A 17,628-nucleotide genomic window follows, 5' to 3' on the forward strand; every position below is an offset into this window, starting at 1 on the left:
GTAGAAAAATGGTACAGATTAACCAGTTTGCAAGGCAGAAATAGAGTCACAGATGTAGAGAACAAACCTATGGACACCAAGGGGGGAAACTGGAGGAGTGGCGGTGGTGGGATGAATTGGGAGATTGGGATTGACATATATACACTAATATGTATAAAATAGATAACTAATAAGAACCTGCTGTATAAAAAAAAAAAAGAAAATTCAAAAAGAAGAGTGGGAAGAAAACATACACACACACACAAACTAGAGCTCAGAATGTGGGTGAGACAGTGACCAGGGTTTTGGTTGGAGTTGCTGCTCAAATTGTGGGGAATGATGTTTCTAGGCTGTTATTTTGGGTATATGTGAGTGGCTATTCTGAGATTTATGGGTAGGCTCAACAGGATATGGCTGGGTGTGACGAAGATGTGGCTTCCCAGGAAAAGGAACCAAACGAGGAAAGAGCATGACAGAAATGCATGACCTTCATTTAGCCAAAGGTTCCTGCATCCTTGTAGATTTGAAGTCTTAAATCTGTGAGTGTGTGTGTATACTGCCAAGGGAAAGGAAATGTGATTTTCATCACTCTCTCTTGTTTGGCTCTCGTTTTTATTAAATACAATGGGGAAATATGGTACATTCCACTGAAGATATATCTCTCCATGGCAGCATGTCCACAAGGGTGGCTGCAGGCTGCACAGGACAGAAGCTAGGAACAGAAGAGGGAGAACCATTTGGAATAAAATGCAGTGTTGGAAGGAGAATCATCATGGTGCACATCTTACCACCTCTGACAGGACCCACAGTTTAGAAGAAAGAGGTGAAGTCTTTGGAATATTTCAGAATCAGTGATTGAAAATGAGAACAAACCACCTGATGAATGATAAATAAATAATATATTGCCCTTCTCCCCAGCTCCACAAAGCAGTTCCGATTTTTACTCCAGTCTGTATTAGAGTTATTCTAGAGGTCCATCTGGAAATACTTCCTCACTCTTATTTGTTCACTTTCAACAGATATTGTTGAATATGTCGACGTGTGAAAGTTTCACATTCCTTGAGTGTGAATTCGGAGGCGAGAAGATAGAAGTTAAAGTGAAAAGACAAGCAGTGATCAGGTAACGGAAAGCTTGCCTTTTTTTCCTAAAGACTTGGTATTTATCCTATAGGACCTAAAAAATAGTATACACAAAGGGGGATCATTGAAGGGCTTTAAAGAGAGAAAATAATTGCATTTAAGTACTATAAATAGTCAATGTTCACTTTTCTTTTGCTTTATGTGATTAGTTTAAGGCCATGGTTCCCAAATTTATCTGAACCTTAAAATCATCTGGGGATCTTTTGAAAATTCCAAAGCCCAGACCACATCCCAAACAAATTAAATCACAATCTCTAGGAGTATATGTTGGGAAACATAGAAATAAACAGAAAAAAAAAGTAAGTATTATTTACAGCAGATTAAATTGACTTGAGATGGGTTGGGCCAATTCATTTATTTATTTTACATTTTTTTTCATGACTTTTTACTTCCTAATTTTTAGGTGATGGAAAATGGCATGATGAAACAGTGCCAGAACATCTCACCAAAACAGAAACATTCAGTTGTGTTACTGCATAGGCACTTTGTATCTTGCTAGAAGAAGTTGGAGCTTGGGGTGAGGCAGGAAAGGTGATTTTCCAGAGACTGTATCTTTGGGTCCATAAATTTCCCTTCATTTCTCCCATATGTCCCCATAGTAGTATTTTCAGTATAACATGATGTATTTGTACAATATTTGTGCTTAGAGAGTGCATAGTATTTATTTTTACCATGATGTAGTTATATGTCTGAGCAGGCATGGCTACATAGGTCAGTCATAGGTACACTGTGTCCCTGTTACCTGCAATTCAGGTAGGGGTCACTTAACACACAAAACGGCTTTTACGTTATGGCCTGCATCACGCCTTTCTCTTCTACTTTGTGTGAAAAGCAGAACTTTTTCCCTTGGCCTTACTTGGATGATTAGGAGGAAGTTTCTTTTTTTTCTCTTTTTAGTTGCAAAATGCTATTTAGTTAAAACACATACACACGCACACCCCAGATGCAAACTATGAACTCTTCTTGGTCTAGCTAGTGACCTTAAACTAGAAAGCACACCTAAGATATAATATAAAGGGAGTGATTCTGCGCCCCACCTCCAAATTTGGTAAATGTAATGTGTTGCTCGGGAATCTGAACTTTAAACAAGTGTTCTGATACGATTGGTTTGCTGTCACTTTTAGAAACACTGATTTTGGTAACTGAGAAGCAAAGATAAATAAGGTGGGGAAAAAAACTGCCTTGAAAGTGTTTTGGACTGAAACAATTTTTCGTGGCTTCCATATTTGTCATAGACATTGTTCTGAATTGGAATGATTTTCCTCCTTCCATAAGGCCTAAGAAAAATGTCTAAGCAGGGCCCTCTTCCATCTTTGAAGTAGGCTCTTCTCTTTTTTCTAGCTTTTTATGGCATGTTTGCTTTTCCTCACCATCCATACTGTACTTGGAGTTTTGGATTCTCCTCATTCCTTAGGCTTTGTCCCCATCCTTAATCCAATTTTTATTTTATTTTATTTTATTTTATTTTATTTTATTTTATTTTATTTTATAGTTTATTACTTTCATGCTCAGCCATTAGGGGCTCCACCTGGGCAGCCCAGCCAATACGTCTCTAGGGCCAGGTAAGCCTCCCTGGCTTCTTTGTCTATTCGGGAGTAATTTTGCTGCTTAGGTAGGAGGTTGCCGTGGAATGAATGCTGAACTAGAAACTCTGTGATCTAGTCTTGCTTTACCATTTAGCAACAGAATGATCTTGAACAAGTTCCCTTTCTAAAGTCTATCTTCCTCTTCAGAAATTTGGAGAAGCTACTACCTGTTCTGCCTACTTGATGAAATTATCATGGAAAGAAGTGAAACCTCTGCATGCCAAAATAATTTGTAAATCTCAGAAGTCAAAATGGCTAAGGCTGTGGTCCTCAAAATTTAACTTGCATCAGACTCACCTGGAGAGCTTATTAAAACAGACCTTGGTGAAATCCACCCCCAGGATTTGTGATACAGTAGGCCAGGAGTTTGCCTTTCCAGATGGTTCCGGGAGATATTGACGCTGATGTTGCTCGCCCCAGGATCACACTTTGGGAAGACAGGTCTAAGGCATTATTATAAAATGGCTTAATCTCTCAGTTTACATATGTTCTTTGTGGTTCCCAGTGGATCTAAAATCCCGAGATGCCATTAGTGAAGTTAAAGTGAGCTAAGAGTAATTTGAAAATTGACCAGTAGGTCTTCATAAAGTAAACACCTACTAAATGGGAGCTAGAAGCAGAGAAAAACAAAATGAAACCAAACAGATGTCACAGGCGGAAGAGCCACAAATCTCTAAGAAATTTTATTTTATTTTATAATTTTTTTATTGGAGTAAAATTGCTTTACAATGTTGTATTAGTTTCTGGTGTACAATGAAGTGAATCAGCTACATGTATACCTATATCCCCTCTCTCTTGGACCTCCCTCCCACCTCCCCATCCCACCCGTCTCAGATAGTGAGTTAATTTATTTTTCTGGGTATGGAAGTGGCCAGTGTTATCCTTGAACTGAAGCCATACATGCCCAATCAGGGCTACTGGGTGTGGGCCTCCCCCGGGTCTTCCTGCTGCCTGTTTAATGGTTTAATGGTCTAGGCCTGGGTTACTGTAATGAAGAGGAATGGAACACTGTCAGCTTCAAAGTGAATGTGCTGTACCGTAAATAGTAGTGCAGAGCACACAAGACAATTTTAGCCGGAAAATTAAAATACGCCACGACATAGCTATAAAATTCTTTGCTGTCAAGCCAATATCATTCTGGCTCATGGCTATTGGACCTCGCAGAAGGAGGTTAATTAACGAAACAAACCTGTTGTAAAATGGTCTAAAGAAAATCTGATGGATTAGGACAAACTTAGAGGTGCCACATGAGATTACATCTACCTAAACAGAGAAGGAGCTGGCTGGCTGTCAGTGAAACTCAGAATGCCTGTAGGTTTCTATGTGAATCTGGCTTCTATAGCATGTCTGCGTGTGCAGTATGTGTCTTTGACCAAGCATCAGAACAATCGGGGCAGGGCTTTGAAGGAATGATGGGTCAGCCTAATTGGTCTTTCCCAAGCAGTTGTATATAGTGTTCAATTCAAAAGGAAAGATGGGTCAGCTTAAAGCCATTCGCATGACTCGGATTAGCTGTTCAGGTCCTACAAAGGCCCAAACTAAGGAATCCTTGCTCACTGTTCCTTCAGAGTACAGGATGGATCTAGCCGACAGTGTGGCTCTTGATTGCCCTCTGCAGGGATAAATCCGGAGCCTTGTTTGGGGAAAAGACTTAAGAGAATTGCAAGCCTTAGAAAGATATATACGCTGTGGCAGTAAATTTCAAGGCATGCCTGGCTCTTTCAGGGCCCATCCAGTGTGGGTGATTTAACAAGCAGGCAATATTTTCAGGAACCAAGGTTAGTGCTTCAGATGTACAAGGCATTGACTGACTTGGGAAAACAGAGTAATTTAGGTCTGGGACCGACAGGAGAATGATGAGGATTGTTTTTCCCCTTCTCCTTTCATCAGAAGGCTACAGCTTTGTGGAGGTGATCTTAGGATAAAACAAAAACACAGCACCGTGCACACACACACACACACACACGTATGTCTCGTTTTTATATATTTAGTACTGATGTTAGTGAAACTAATGAAAAGCAGATTGGTCACAGCAACGTAGAAAATCAATTCTCAAGCTCTTTCTTATTCAGGTTTTTTGATAGTATTTTGCTCTCATCTGATATGTGAGGGTCGCAACATGAGTTTCAAATGGGTTGTTCTTTAGAGTGGAAATGAAGACACTTGCCCTAGGTCACACACAATAATAAAAAGTGACCTCTTTCTTAAAATGGGTGCTTGGTCTTCAGTTTCAAGGCTGAGAGGAAAGAACTTCTATAATTCTCTTCCATGAGGCTTTTTCTGGGTAAGGGAAATCATCAGCTGAAAAATGACATATGTGCATTACACATGCATATATAAACTAATATTGATCAAACTTTGGGATATTTTATGGCTTCGTGGTGACCTAATGCTTTGTCATTTTTCCTCACATGTTAGCAGAACTTGAAACCAGTAAACCTGGCCACGTAAATACATGTTCAAAGATAGATCAGAGACTATAGTCTCTTCATTATAGCCAAAGAATACACATTCCCACCAGAAACATTTGCATCAAGGTGTATTTAGGAAGTATACGGACAGAAGACATTTAGGGAAAAGCGTAGAAATAATTTCTGAACAGAAATCTGCATTTTTGCTATTTCTCTTTGTTTAAGGGAGATGAAAGTGTGTTCAGCCATTTTGGGTAAAAATGCAATAAGAAATATCTGTGGGGCAAAGGTGGCACATGCATGAGGAAGGATAGTAAGATGTTACAGGAGTGAAAATAAAAGAGATGAGAACAGGCAAGCAACCACTTGAAGCCTCAGCTTCCTTGTATATCGTTAGAAATTTGGGTGATATTAACATTTTCAAAGTGGATTGCACTAGAATGCAACTTCTATTGGATGCTAAGTATAATACGGATTCCCCAAAGGTTCCATCATGAAATAGATTTGAGAAAGATCTGGTCTGGTTGGGTGAATTGAATTTCCAAGAGGTGGACATAATATACAAAGTTTTCAATCTTTTTGACCATGCAACCTTTTTCTCCACTGTACTATAAAAATGCTGACTTTCATTATTGTTAGTGTCTTTTCCAGTTCCAAAATTATATGAATAGTTGAGAAGATAGTCCATAAAAAGGGACAATGCAAAATGGAAAATAGAATTAATTTGAGTGACAATGACCTTGTTTGCATCTCCACAACATTATAGCAAGTTTTTTTTGCCCTTAATTTTCTACACTTTGCCTTACTAGGATAGAGAAACTTAAGGTAGAAAAAAGAAGTCACTAGTAAGAAAAGACCAGATTTACATGGCAATGAAGGAGGTCTTTGTTTCAGATTGATATTCTCTGGGATCTCCATCAACAACATGTTACTGGTTTTAAAGGCAGCACAGTATCTGGCCGTAAAACTGAAGCTCTTCCCCATCTTCATTTTCCACCCTGGTAACTCGTGCAGTAGGCCAATGCCAGGCAGGCTCCCGGCACTGCATCCATGTTGGGCCTTCATAATTAAGAGAGAAAATGTGGAATGTTCAAAGGAGAACCACAAAGATTATTAAGGAGTTAGAAAACAAGCCCAGTTTGGAAAGGTTAAATGAGATGGGATATTTTTTTCTTTTAGTAGAGATGCAGTTAATAGTGATTTCTATTAAGTGCAGTGTTATTAAACAGATAAAGGTGGCCAGCTATTCTACAGTGTCAGTGAGGATGGAACAAGAGAAAATGTGCTTTTGCTCTAGCCATGAGGGTTTATTTCAGATGTGGGGAATGGTTTTCCTATTGGATTGTTTTGCACCATGGTTGCAGTGACTTACCATTTGATTAGGTCAAAATGTAGTTTCCAACAGGTACTTTACCAATGAATAACTAATCATGTTAATCTTTATTAAATTTTTATTGTGGGCCATATACCATCCTGGGTGCTTTATATACATTATATCATTTAATTTTCATATGAACTTTTGGAGAAATGTATTTTTATCCTTATTTTATAGATGTAAAAAATAAGCCTTATAGATATTAACTAGCATCCATATTTAGGGAAGTCAGTTTTCAAAGCTAGATCTGTCTGACTTCAAAAGCCATGACCCTGAGCTCCTTAATGTATAACTTCGCCACTGCTGTGGTCTCCTTGGGTAGGTCAGTTAATATTTGAGTTTCTTTCTCAACAGTAATATATGGTACAGATTTACTGTAATAAGTAGATCAAAGGAAAGTTAAACAAATAGCTGATGTTGCCTTTTTTCTTGGTGCAAGGAGACAAAGTGTGATCTTATTGGAGAAGAACTACTGCAGTGGTTCTGTATGGCTCTGGGGTTTGCAGACTGGGTTTCCTGGGATTTTCACCACTGCCCCTCACCTTGCCTTGACTTTTATTGATTCTGCCACTGAAGACAAAAGATGGAAGGTGGAAATGCCTATCGGAAGCGTGGGTCCTGATAGAGAGGGTCTGTAACTAAAGGGCCCTTGGGTGCTTTATGAAAGGATGTAAGAAGTTGCTCAGAAAGATAATATATGAAGTCCCTGAAAGTTAATGTCACCTCCTTGTACAAAGTCTAAGTAGGTAACTAAATTCAAATTGCTATGAGAATATGTATGGGTTTGTACGGCTGTATCTGACTTTATTTGAGAATCTGATTCAAGGTAGTAAATCTGTAATAAAGAGAGAGAAAGAGAAAAGAGGTGCAATGTTAGAAATGCTATCTAAATCTTCACTATTTCGCCTTAACTTATCTTAGGAAAGTGCTAACCCTTTGAGGTATATGTATACATAATGTGGATGACAACATTAATGAAGTTTGGGAACCCATGCAGACTTGGAATAGTTCTTCACGTTTACCACTACTTTCATAGTTTTCTGACCACCCTCCTGGGAAAAATCCAGCAGATCTGACAGGGGGAGTCCTAGGGACCCGGGCTTGGCATAAGTTGGGCCACCTTGTACAGCGTGCAGATATGGACCCCAAATTCTAGATCATGCTGCCTTCCTCATCCTGAGGCAATGCCTTGAGTCTGTGGTTGTGGTGCATGGAACCACGGCAGCATCCTGCCAGAAATCCAAGTCAGAGAATCAGGGCAGATAAGGCAGAGCATCTTACCAAGTCAGATCCCGAGCGTGAGGCCAAGCAGACAGGGCTGAAGAATGTTATGTGGCGATATCTGAATGAAACTGGGGAAAAAAAAAAAAGTCTACAGGAATGGTCCAACAGCATATATATCAAATGAATTCTTGCCAGACTCATTTCTTCACTCACATAAGAGAGCTCTACCCAAGTCTTCAATGACATTGAATCATCTTGCATCTGATTTTCATTGGCTTATAGGCAATTTTCCTAATAGCCTCTTTATCGTCCTCCTGTCCCACTTGGAAGAAAAATATACTGAAAAGTTGAAACTACTTTCCTAATGTTTAGCTATTACCCTGCTTATTCGGCAACCACTCTGACAGAACCCCCAAACTGCTCTGGATCAGTATTGCAAGTGTGCAGAACTGCACACCAGGATCATTACTCGGCTTGAGGTTGCTCAGCAAAATTACTAATTGTCCCTGAGAAACTGCTCTTTAATTGTCCTCAGTTGCTACTGAAAAATTGCACAATTCTGAGAGTCTCCACCCTCCCCTGGTTACCCTCTCCCTCTGCACATAACTGTCCTTCATCTCATTTTATGAAACATATAAAACAGGCCCTCATGCCTGAAGTCCTTCAGCTCTAAAGGTGTATCTGCAAAGATCTTACCTCTTTAATCTCCAAAGAAGAGAGACCCTCATCCTCTCTAAAATGGATCTTTCCCCCTGGGCACTGAGTCCCACAACTGCCCTCCTCCCCAGAGATCCTGCTCCAGGAACTAACACCATCCTGTCCTACTTCTTCAACCCCTCCCCTCATCCTCCATCTCTCTTTTCTCTTGGAATATAAACATGGGGAAGTATCACCCATATTTTTAAAAAGACCTCCTTTTCACGGTACTACTCTTTATATCTCTTTTTGTTTCAGCCAAGCCTTCAAAAATGTTTGTATCGTGTCCACTATCTTCTCTCTCATTCTCTTCACTTCAGCTCAACATATTCTGTGTTATTTTCTCATCAATCCACTGAAACTGTGCTCTCTGAGATTATCAGCATCTTCCTAGATGCCCAATCCAATGGTGGTTTTCAAACCTGATCTGACACGATCTCTCTCTGGTGATTGGCACTCCTTCCTTTTTGAAACACGGTTTCCCCGATTCCATTTTTTCTCATTCGTTTCCAACATCTCTGACGGTTCCTTATCAGTCACTAATTTCCAGTCCTTTTTCTGTGCTTTACTCTTAGATTTTAAAGTATCTCAGGATTTTGTCTTTGGTTTCCTTCCTTCTCCCTTCCTTCTTAGAGTGTGCTCAGTCATCTTTTCCAGGCCCTTGACCTCAGTAACCACAGGGCAGCTGATGGCTCCCAAAATTCACTTCTACTGTCATTCTGTCTTCTAAGCTCCAGATACATTTATCTCATTGCCTATAGACTCACCATTTAGGTATTTTTACCCACATTTCAAAATCTAGAAGCCATATTTTAAAGTTTACAGTGCTTCTTTTATGGGAAAAACAAAGTAAAAAGAAGTGGGAATACAAGAATGTGATAATTCCAAGACCAAAATTAGAAGTTTGAATAAAGAATATAAATTTGAATATGTGGTGGTTTGATTTGTGCCATAAATGAATAAATTATACTCCTAAATGAAAGAAGAAAAAGTGACTATAAATGGATTGAGTGATGGTTTGTACAACACTTTCTGTCCGATTAAAACAAAATGTCAACATGCGGCCAAAAGGTGATTGGTACTCATGTTGCGTGAGCATTGGGAGAGTTAAAGGTTGTACTTATTCCTCACTTCTTGTATTTCCACAGAAAAGAGAGAATGTACACTACATTCTCAGGAGAGAACAGTATTGGATAAACAACTATTTTCTGTCCCTTAACAAATACTCAGGTCTAGAAGAATTTCTAATATGATTGGTGAATTTTGGAGAAAGAACCGAGCATGGTGGTCTGCTGAAGCCTGTCTATGTCTCTGTCTCTATCTCCTTTTTCTCCCTTCCTCTTATATCTGCCTGCCTGCAGCAAGGGCAGTGTCTTATCTGGTCTGCTTACCTGGAGTAAAGGGAAAAAATTCTACTTAGAGAGTTCATTAGGAAACGCATTGATGCTGTCCAATCCAGGCTGTATTCTTTTTTTCTTAAATTTTTTTTTTTTTGCGGTATGCGGGCCTCTCACTGTTGTGGCCTCTCCCATTGCGGAGCACAGGCTCCGGACGCACACGGACGCACAGGCTCAGCGGCCATGGCTCATGGGCCCAGCCGCTCCGTGGCATGTGGGATCTTCCCAGACCGGGGCACGAACCCGTGTCCTCTGCATCGGCAGGCGGACCCTCAACCACTGCGCCACCAGGGAAGCCCCCGGGTTGTATTCTTAATTAAACTGATATTATGAACTCCATCTGTTTGATTTCCATATGTCTATTTTTTAAAGTTTGGAGAGAGAAGAAAGGAGTATTATTTATTCACTTCAAAATGCCAGCACATTAGTAATGATCAAATGTGATCAGATATTCTTAAGCTTGTGACTTTAGAAGTTTCTCAAGAATAAGAACAGGCTGTATAAAAAATAAATAAAATAAAATTCAAAAATTCAAAAAAAAAGATATCTTTCTCTTTATACCTCTTGTTGAATCACAAGCATTGATTCTTTTTTTATGTTCCAATAAATTTTTTAAAATATCTTTATTGGAGTATAATTGCTTTACAATGTTGTGTTAGTTTCTGCTGTACAACAAAGTGAATCAGCTATATGTATACATATATCCCTGTATCCCCTCCCTCTTGAGCCTCCCTCCCCACCCTCCCTCTCCCACCCCTCTAGGTCATCCAAAAGCATCGAGCTGATCTCCCTGAAGCATTGATTCTTTAACTCTATAAAAGTGATCATCTTTTAAATTCATTTATATGCGCTAGGTAAAATTTTTATTATGTTCCACACATTTATTATATCTTTTACTAAACATATATAATCATAATAGGTATTACATGATAATTAAATGAAGAGACTCAAAGTATCTAGCATTGTCCCAGGAAGGAGTAATACTAGCTATCATTAAAATATTTTGAAAACGAGTATCTTTGATATAACATAAAGATGAATTTATAGGGAAAAGACATCCCATGTTCATGGATTAGAAGATTCTCCAAGCAATATACAGATTTGGTGCAATCTCTATCAACATCCCAACAATCTTTCCTGCAGAAACGGGAAAGCTGATCCTAAAATTCATATAAAATTATGGACCCTGAAGAGCCTAAACAATCTTGAGAAAAGTTGGAAAACTCATACCTCCTGATTTTAAAACTTACTATTTACAAAGCTGTAGCAATCAAAAAATTGTGGTACTGTCATAAGGATAGATCTATAGATCAATGGAATAGCATTGAGAATCCAGAAATAAGCTTATACATCCATGGCCAGTTGATTTTTAATAAGGCTTCTGACACCACTCAGTGGGGAAGGAATAGTCTCTTCAAAAAATGGTGCTTGGACAACTGGATATCTATATGCAAAAGAATAAAGTTGAACCTTACCTTAAATTAACTCAAAATTGATCTAAGACCTAAGTATAAAAGCTAAAACTATAAAACTTATAGAGGAAAACATAGGGAAAATCTTTATGACCTTGTATTTGGTGATGGTTTTCTTAAATATGATATCAAAAGCACAAGCAAAAAAAAGAAAAAATAGATAAACTGAACTTCTTCAAACTTAAAATTTTTGTGTATCAATGAACATTATTAAGAGGGTGAAAAGGCAACCAACAGACTGGAAGAAAATATTTGCAAATTATATATCTGATAAGTGTCCAGTATCCAGACTATGTAAAGAACTCTGACAACTCAACAACAAAAAGACAAACAACCCAAGGGAAAAAAAATGGGCAAAGGACTTAGACATTTCTCCTCTAAAGAAGATATACAATTGGCCACCAGGCACATGAAAAGATGCTCAGCATCATTAGTCATTAGTCATCATTAGTCATCATTAGAGAATGCAAATCAAAACCACATGAAATTCCACTTTACACGTGGGATGACTAGAACAAAAAAAAAAGGAAAGAAAAACAACAAGTGTAGGTGAGGTTGTGAAGAAATTGGAATGCTCAGTTATTGCTAGTGGGAATGTGAAATTGTGCAGCTGCTGTGAAAAACAGTTTGACTTTTCCTCAAAACAGTTAAACATAGAATTACCATATGATCCAACAATTCCACGCCTAGGTATATACCCCAAAGTGTCAGATACTTGTGCTCAAACAAGAAGTTATACACAAATATTAATAGGAGCACTATTCACAAAAGCTAAAATGTGGAAACAACCCAAACGCCCATCAGAATGAATGGCTACATGAATGGTTGTATATCCATACAATGGACTATTATTCAGCCATAAAAAGGAGTGAGGTTTTGAAATATCTACAAAGTGGATGAACTTTGAAGATATCATGCTAACTGGAAGAAGCCAGACACAAGAGGCTACATACTGTATGATTCAATTCACATTAAATATCTGGAATGAACAAGTTGACAGAAGCAGAAAGCAGATTAGTCGTTGCCAGGGGCTGCAAGTGGGGAGGATGGGGATTTAATGGATATGGAGTTTTCTTCTGGGATAATGAAGATATTCTGGGACTAGATAGTGGTGGTGGTTTCACAATATTCAATGCCATTGAATTTACCCTTTTAAATGGGTAAAATGCTAGTTTTTATATATGTATTTTACCAACCACAATAAAAAATTACTGTGTATAAACAGGATTTGATGATTCATATAATCAGATAGAGTGATAACTTTTTTTAACTGGTAAAGGAAATATAATGAAAAGATTCTCAACCATACTTAGGTAACACTGAACTCTTCACAGTATTGTTTCTTGTTCATGATATAAGATACTAATTTTTTTTACAAACAGCTCTAGAAATAGGGGAGGGTCCAGGGGTAGAGAAAATAAAATGTGTTGAAGGTTTATATCTTGCAATCACAGAAAAAGACACTACAATATTTGAAAGAATATGAATTGTCAGACTGTCTTTGAAGTGCTCATGTACATTTAGCTGTTGTTTCAATATTTATACTCTACCATTGAAATGAAAACTTTAGTGATTTCCTAGGGCAAGGATTATGGATGTATGATTTGGAATAAGGAGAAGAAAGGAGCTATCCAGCAAGATATATACAGTTTGTAAAATATAGATTTATAAACAAAACTCTTTTTTTAAATACATGAAAGACATCTTCTATGAAATTAACATTTTATTTTCTTGTCAAGGAAGGCTAAAATGTTTCATTCCTTGTAAAACACATTGAGAAAACATTGGTTTGTGACTAACTGTTGATTAATTCCTGCATAACATGCTGACTCTTTTTAGGGGGAAAAACCTTTTTCGAAAGAACAAATTGAGTTCATATTAATTAGACTACATCAGTATGGCTTAACTGCTCATCCAGTTCTGCTCTTTTAAATTTCAATAACTGCAGTTTCCCAATGGCTAACTCCATCTTTTAAACATGATATGTCATACTCAACTGCTGTCGTGAATGAAGGTTTTAGGAACATTCTGCTCTTGCAGAGATGTCTTTAATATTCCCATTTCTACCTAGTGGGCATAAAGGCTTGTGTTTTCACATAGAAGTAAGCTATGTTCCCCTGCTTAGGTAACATTTATAAAAGAGGTGGAAGATAGAGGCTGTGTGTCAGATTTGCTTGATATAAATGTCTGCATTTTAATTGTAGATATTAGATGAACCTAGTAATGAAAGCAACATTTAGCAACACATTATTGATATAGATCAGAGAATGAAATACACTCAGATGGTATATGTTATATGTATGTTACATACAGTATCTTTGTTTCATGAGGTAGAAAAAAAGATCTGGCCCCTCTGTACTTTGGGGCAAATGGGAGGATTGTTCTAGTAATGACCATATGCCTTGGTTTAGCCAATGAAATTTGAAAGAACATAACATCTAGATGAGAACCAGTGGACAATTCTTCATCAGCTCTTTCCACCACCATGGCCATCAGAAATGCTTCATCTGGTGGAAACCCCATCATCATGAGTTCTTACTTGAGAACAGTATAAAACCAACTTTTGGCTGAATCAAAATGAACATGTTGCACAAATGAGTTTTAAATCATTAAGACTCAGGAATTGTTTGTTACAGTAGCATAGCCTTCTTTTACTAAAATAATGTATTATAGACTTAAGAGGTATATATACAATGTGAAATGGAACTAAGTAATATGAATGCATTTAGAAATGTATATAAAGTGTTATAATACAAAATACAGTAGTATATGTGTATTCATATATTGTTGTTTCAATGGTAATTTTCTTCTCTCCGAGAAATTGGTGTAACCCTGTACTAGAATAGGGATGTGTTTGCTCTGGGTCCTGTCTGTGTGCTCCTCTTTTGACATCAAGTTCAGGATAATTCATGGCTCTATTTCTGTGTACTAGGCTGTTTCATACTAATCAACATTAGACATTAGACATATTACTTCTTGGTATAAAAGCTGACATGTATTACAGAGTGTTCTCATTCTTTAAGTCTGAAATTTTGGGATTTTAAATCTATAAATTGTATCTTCAATATTTTATTGAAATTACTGGGGCTGTTTTCTGTTTCTGATTATTGATTTTTCAGAAATTGAAAAATCCTGGAAATATGGCTCTGCTGGTGTTTCTAAAAGTCAGTGGAAGAATGCTTCTTGTGGTCTTTTTGCTGTCTCCTTAGGGTTTTGCTGTTTTCTTGGGATTTTTGTTGCAGGTTTCATTGTCATAGAACCCTGCAGTTTTCCTTCTCTGAAACATCACAGTGGTGATTATATATTTATATGTGCAATCACTTTTTTTAATATGTCTTTCAAAAATTGGGCTGTCAGTTCTAGGAATATCTGGTGTTTTTTTTTTTTGGCTGTCCCACGCGGCTTATGGGAACTTAGTTCCCCAACCAGGGATCGAACCCATGGCCTCGGCAGTGAAAGTGCCAAGTCCTAACCACTGGACCGCCAGGGAGTTCCCTAGGAGGATCTGTTTTGTTTACTCCTTTGTCCCCAGAGGCCAGCACCAGGCTTGTCACATAGTAGGTTTTTAATAAATATTTATTAATAAATGACTGAAAGAATTTTCCAAAGTTGATTTTTTTTCTCAGCTTTGTATTTTTTTTTTTTTTCTCCTCCCAGGGCCACTTTTGTTTACATGAGACTTAAGTGAAAACCTTTGGAAAAATGAATTTTGCATGATTAGTGTAGAGGTCTATTGTCCCTCCCTCCATCCCACCTGATTTCATCTGGTACATGATAGCAACATAACTGAAGCATGCATGTGGTTCTGAATACGAAGCACCTAAAACCACATAAATCACTTCATTTTTTAACTTTTTATGCTTGTGATTTATGGTGGTGTTGGTGAGCCTGGGTGTCAGGAGGGATTGTTGCATTTGTAATTAGAAAGCAAAACAGATGTTGAAGCCTTCGTTTGAAATGATGTTTCCATTATAATAGTCCTCATTGCTCACTGATCATTTTCTAGTTCACCTATTGAAATTCTCACTGAAAAGATCTGGGTCTCAAGATAATGCTCACCAGATGAGGGCTTCACTGCAGTGGAGCACTGAAAAATTTTTGATTCATTACACTTACAAAACAGGACCCCCAAAGATCCAATGTGTAAAGGCGTAGAAACAAATTAACACATTCTCTTTTTCTTCTCCGAGTCAAAGTATTGGATGTATAATCATGTTTACACACTGACTTTTGGACTCTGAGTTATTACAGAATTTACCTAGCTTATTATCTTGATCAACATCCACTTTTTCCAGCTGATCAAAGGATAGAAGAAAGAAACTTGCGTCCTCAATCAACCTAACCCTGTTCAAAGGTAAACATTGCTAGGGTAATCAAGTGTGTCTCAGCACACTGAGTTATGGGATGAAAAGGACCGTTCGTGCTCTCCCTATGGTACTCCCCAATCAGAGCATGGGTCACACAAGGCTGCTCTGATGGAGGCTGAGATGCCTTGGCATACTTCTGCTTTGCTAACACTGACACCTGGGCAGTAGAAAGGATGTGATACTGTTGATTTTAGTTTGGTTAGGATTTATAGGAGAATGGTGTCATTGAATAGGAGTGGATGTGAAAATAGGGGTGAATATCTTAAATAGCTTTAGGCCTATTCATCTCTCTCTGGTTCCTTCATGCAGCTCCCACCCCCAGGTCGAATATAGGGCAGTATAGACACGTCTGGCTAAGGTTGCAAAGAACTTGAGTGATCAGAAATATGGCTAAATGAGGAGACTTGAGAACAAATGCGTGCCTGTCTGACCACCTAGAATACGTCACGAGGGCAGGTGCTCATCTTTCTGTTTGTCACTATATCTGCAGTGCCTAACACAGTAAATGGTAGGTGGTAGAGTCTTAGTAATTGATTATTATTAGACCATCTAACATGCCAGCTATGTTACTCAAAAATAAGTGGTCTGTTGCTAGTTGTGAACATTGAGTCAAGTAGACCCAGATTTTAAGCTCCATAAAGCACTAAAAGTATCTAGAACCAGATCTCAGAGGCAAGTCTGCAGACAAGCTTCTCTCGCCTTGAGGTAGAAACACTTCTTTGTCTGGTTTCACCAATGGAAATAATTGTCCACATCTGAACCTGAACAAGCCAGGCTGCTCCTTCTTCAGATACAATGCTGCTCTTAGGAGGGAATAAACATCAGCCAGTGAGCAAATGGAGCTACATATGAGACAGGAAATTCAGGTAATGGATTACAGAGCTGCATTGAACAAATCTGCTTTGATGTGACATAGGCACAGAAGATGGCAGTAAGATGTTGGCCATACCCATTTGATAAAGCACATGGAAAGACAAATTTAACCTTCTAGTGTAAGAGCTTGTACAAAGTGTATGTGTGCACACATCACTTTTTGATCAGTTAATGGTATCCCCGCTAACATACATTTTCATTCCCAAATGGCTGTTGGTCAAGTTTTTCACCTTTTGCTTTACATTCTTTCACAATGCCCCTGGACTTCATGGAGTCACTCTCTTCTACTTCAAAGAGAGTTGTCTGTTGATTATCTCAGTTGTGTACAGAAGAAGAAAAAGAAAAACCTTTTAAATAGAGCATTGCAAATTTGCCCAGAATATATATCATTGTGTAGAAGAATGATTGTGTGCAAGAGCAGACCTGCAAAATCCCATTCATTTGTAGAGAGATGTTCTCAATTAGAGAAATGTCTCAAGCTCTGTATCTTGCCATAGGGATGAGCGTTATTCTTCCTCTGATAAAGAGACATTTGTCAGGTGACACATCAATTTTCAATTAATTAGTACTCCAATTTTTTAGACAATGGGGGCTTCATTTTATTTCAATAAATAAATCCCTAGGTGACTCAATAAATCATAGGTGACTCAATGCTGTAAAATATTTTAGTGTAAACTACATGAAGCCTGCCTCAAACTTGCTAAAAATCAAGGCTTCTTCAAATTAGGGTACCGATCTCTTTCTTCCCAGGCATTGTCACTGTCACTTTATTTATATTTAGATGCTCTGATTGTAACTTGGGAATAGCTAACAGGAGTAAAGGATCCAGCATCAGAGTACTGGCTGTCGATTGAGGATGGTAAAGACTGAGGTCCTGGTTTCCAAAACCCTATTTTTGAGTTGATAGAATTCAGATCGAAAGAGAGGCAGGGAGACTTGTCATTGTGGTTCTGAGGGACCACCTCTGCTTACATATACCACTTAGGAAGAAAAAGCAAAATTGAGTTATTATTCACGGAGTTTTTTTGCTTCTCTTATTCCTATACTCTCATCTGAATTTTTGAATAGTCATGGTGATCAGATCCGGACAGGCAGTGTCATTTTTGCA

The 17,628-nt window shown here is 38.1% G+C and overlaps 1 protein-coding gene across 41 annotated transcripts in view; it reads left to right on the forward strand.

Moving 5' to 3' along the window:
• LOC307193308 (uncharacterized protein) overlaps positions 1-17,628 on the forward strand; it is a 1,334,119-nt gene that overhangs the window by 926,435 nt on the left and 390,056 nt on the right. For 23 of the 41 annotated variants that reach the window (XM_079935107.1, XM_079935085.1, XM_079935089.1 and 20 more), the window contains one exon: positions 999-1,099. In XM_079935107.1, coding sequence (XP_079791233.1) covers positions 1,011-1,099 — 89 coding nt within the window. In that variant the 5' untranslated portion in view covers positions 999-1,010. Of the gene's footprint in view, positions 1-651; positions 803-998; positions 1,100-15,575; positions 15,635-17,628 lie in introns of those variants that run through there. The other 18 variants (XM_079935084.1, XM_079935081.1, XM_079935113.1 and 15 more) reach the window with 3 other exon arrangements.

This window comes from Stenella coeruleoalba, assembly GCF_951394435.1.
Source record: "Stenella coeruleoalba genome assembly, chromosome: 10".
In the NCBI taxonomy this organism is placed as follows: domain Eukaryota; kingdom Metazoa; phylum Chordata; class Mammalia; order Artiodactyla; family Delphinidae; genus Stenella; species Stenella coeruleoalba.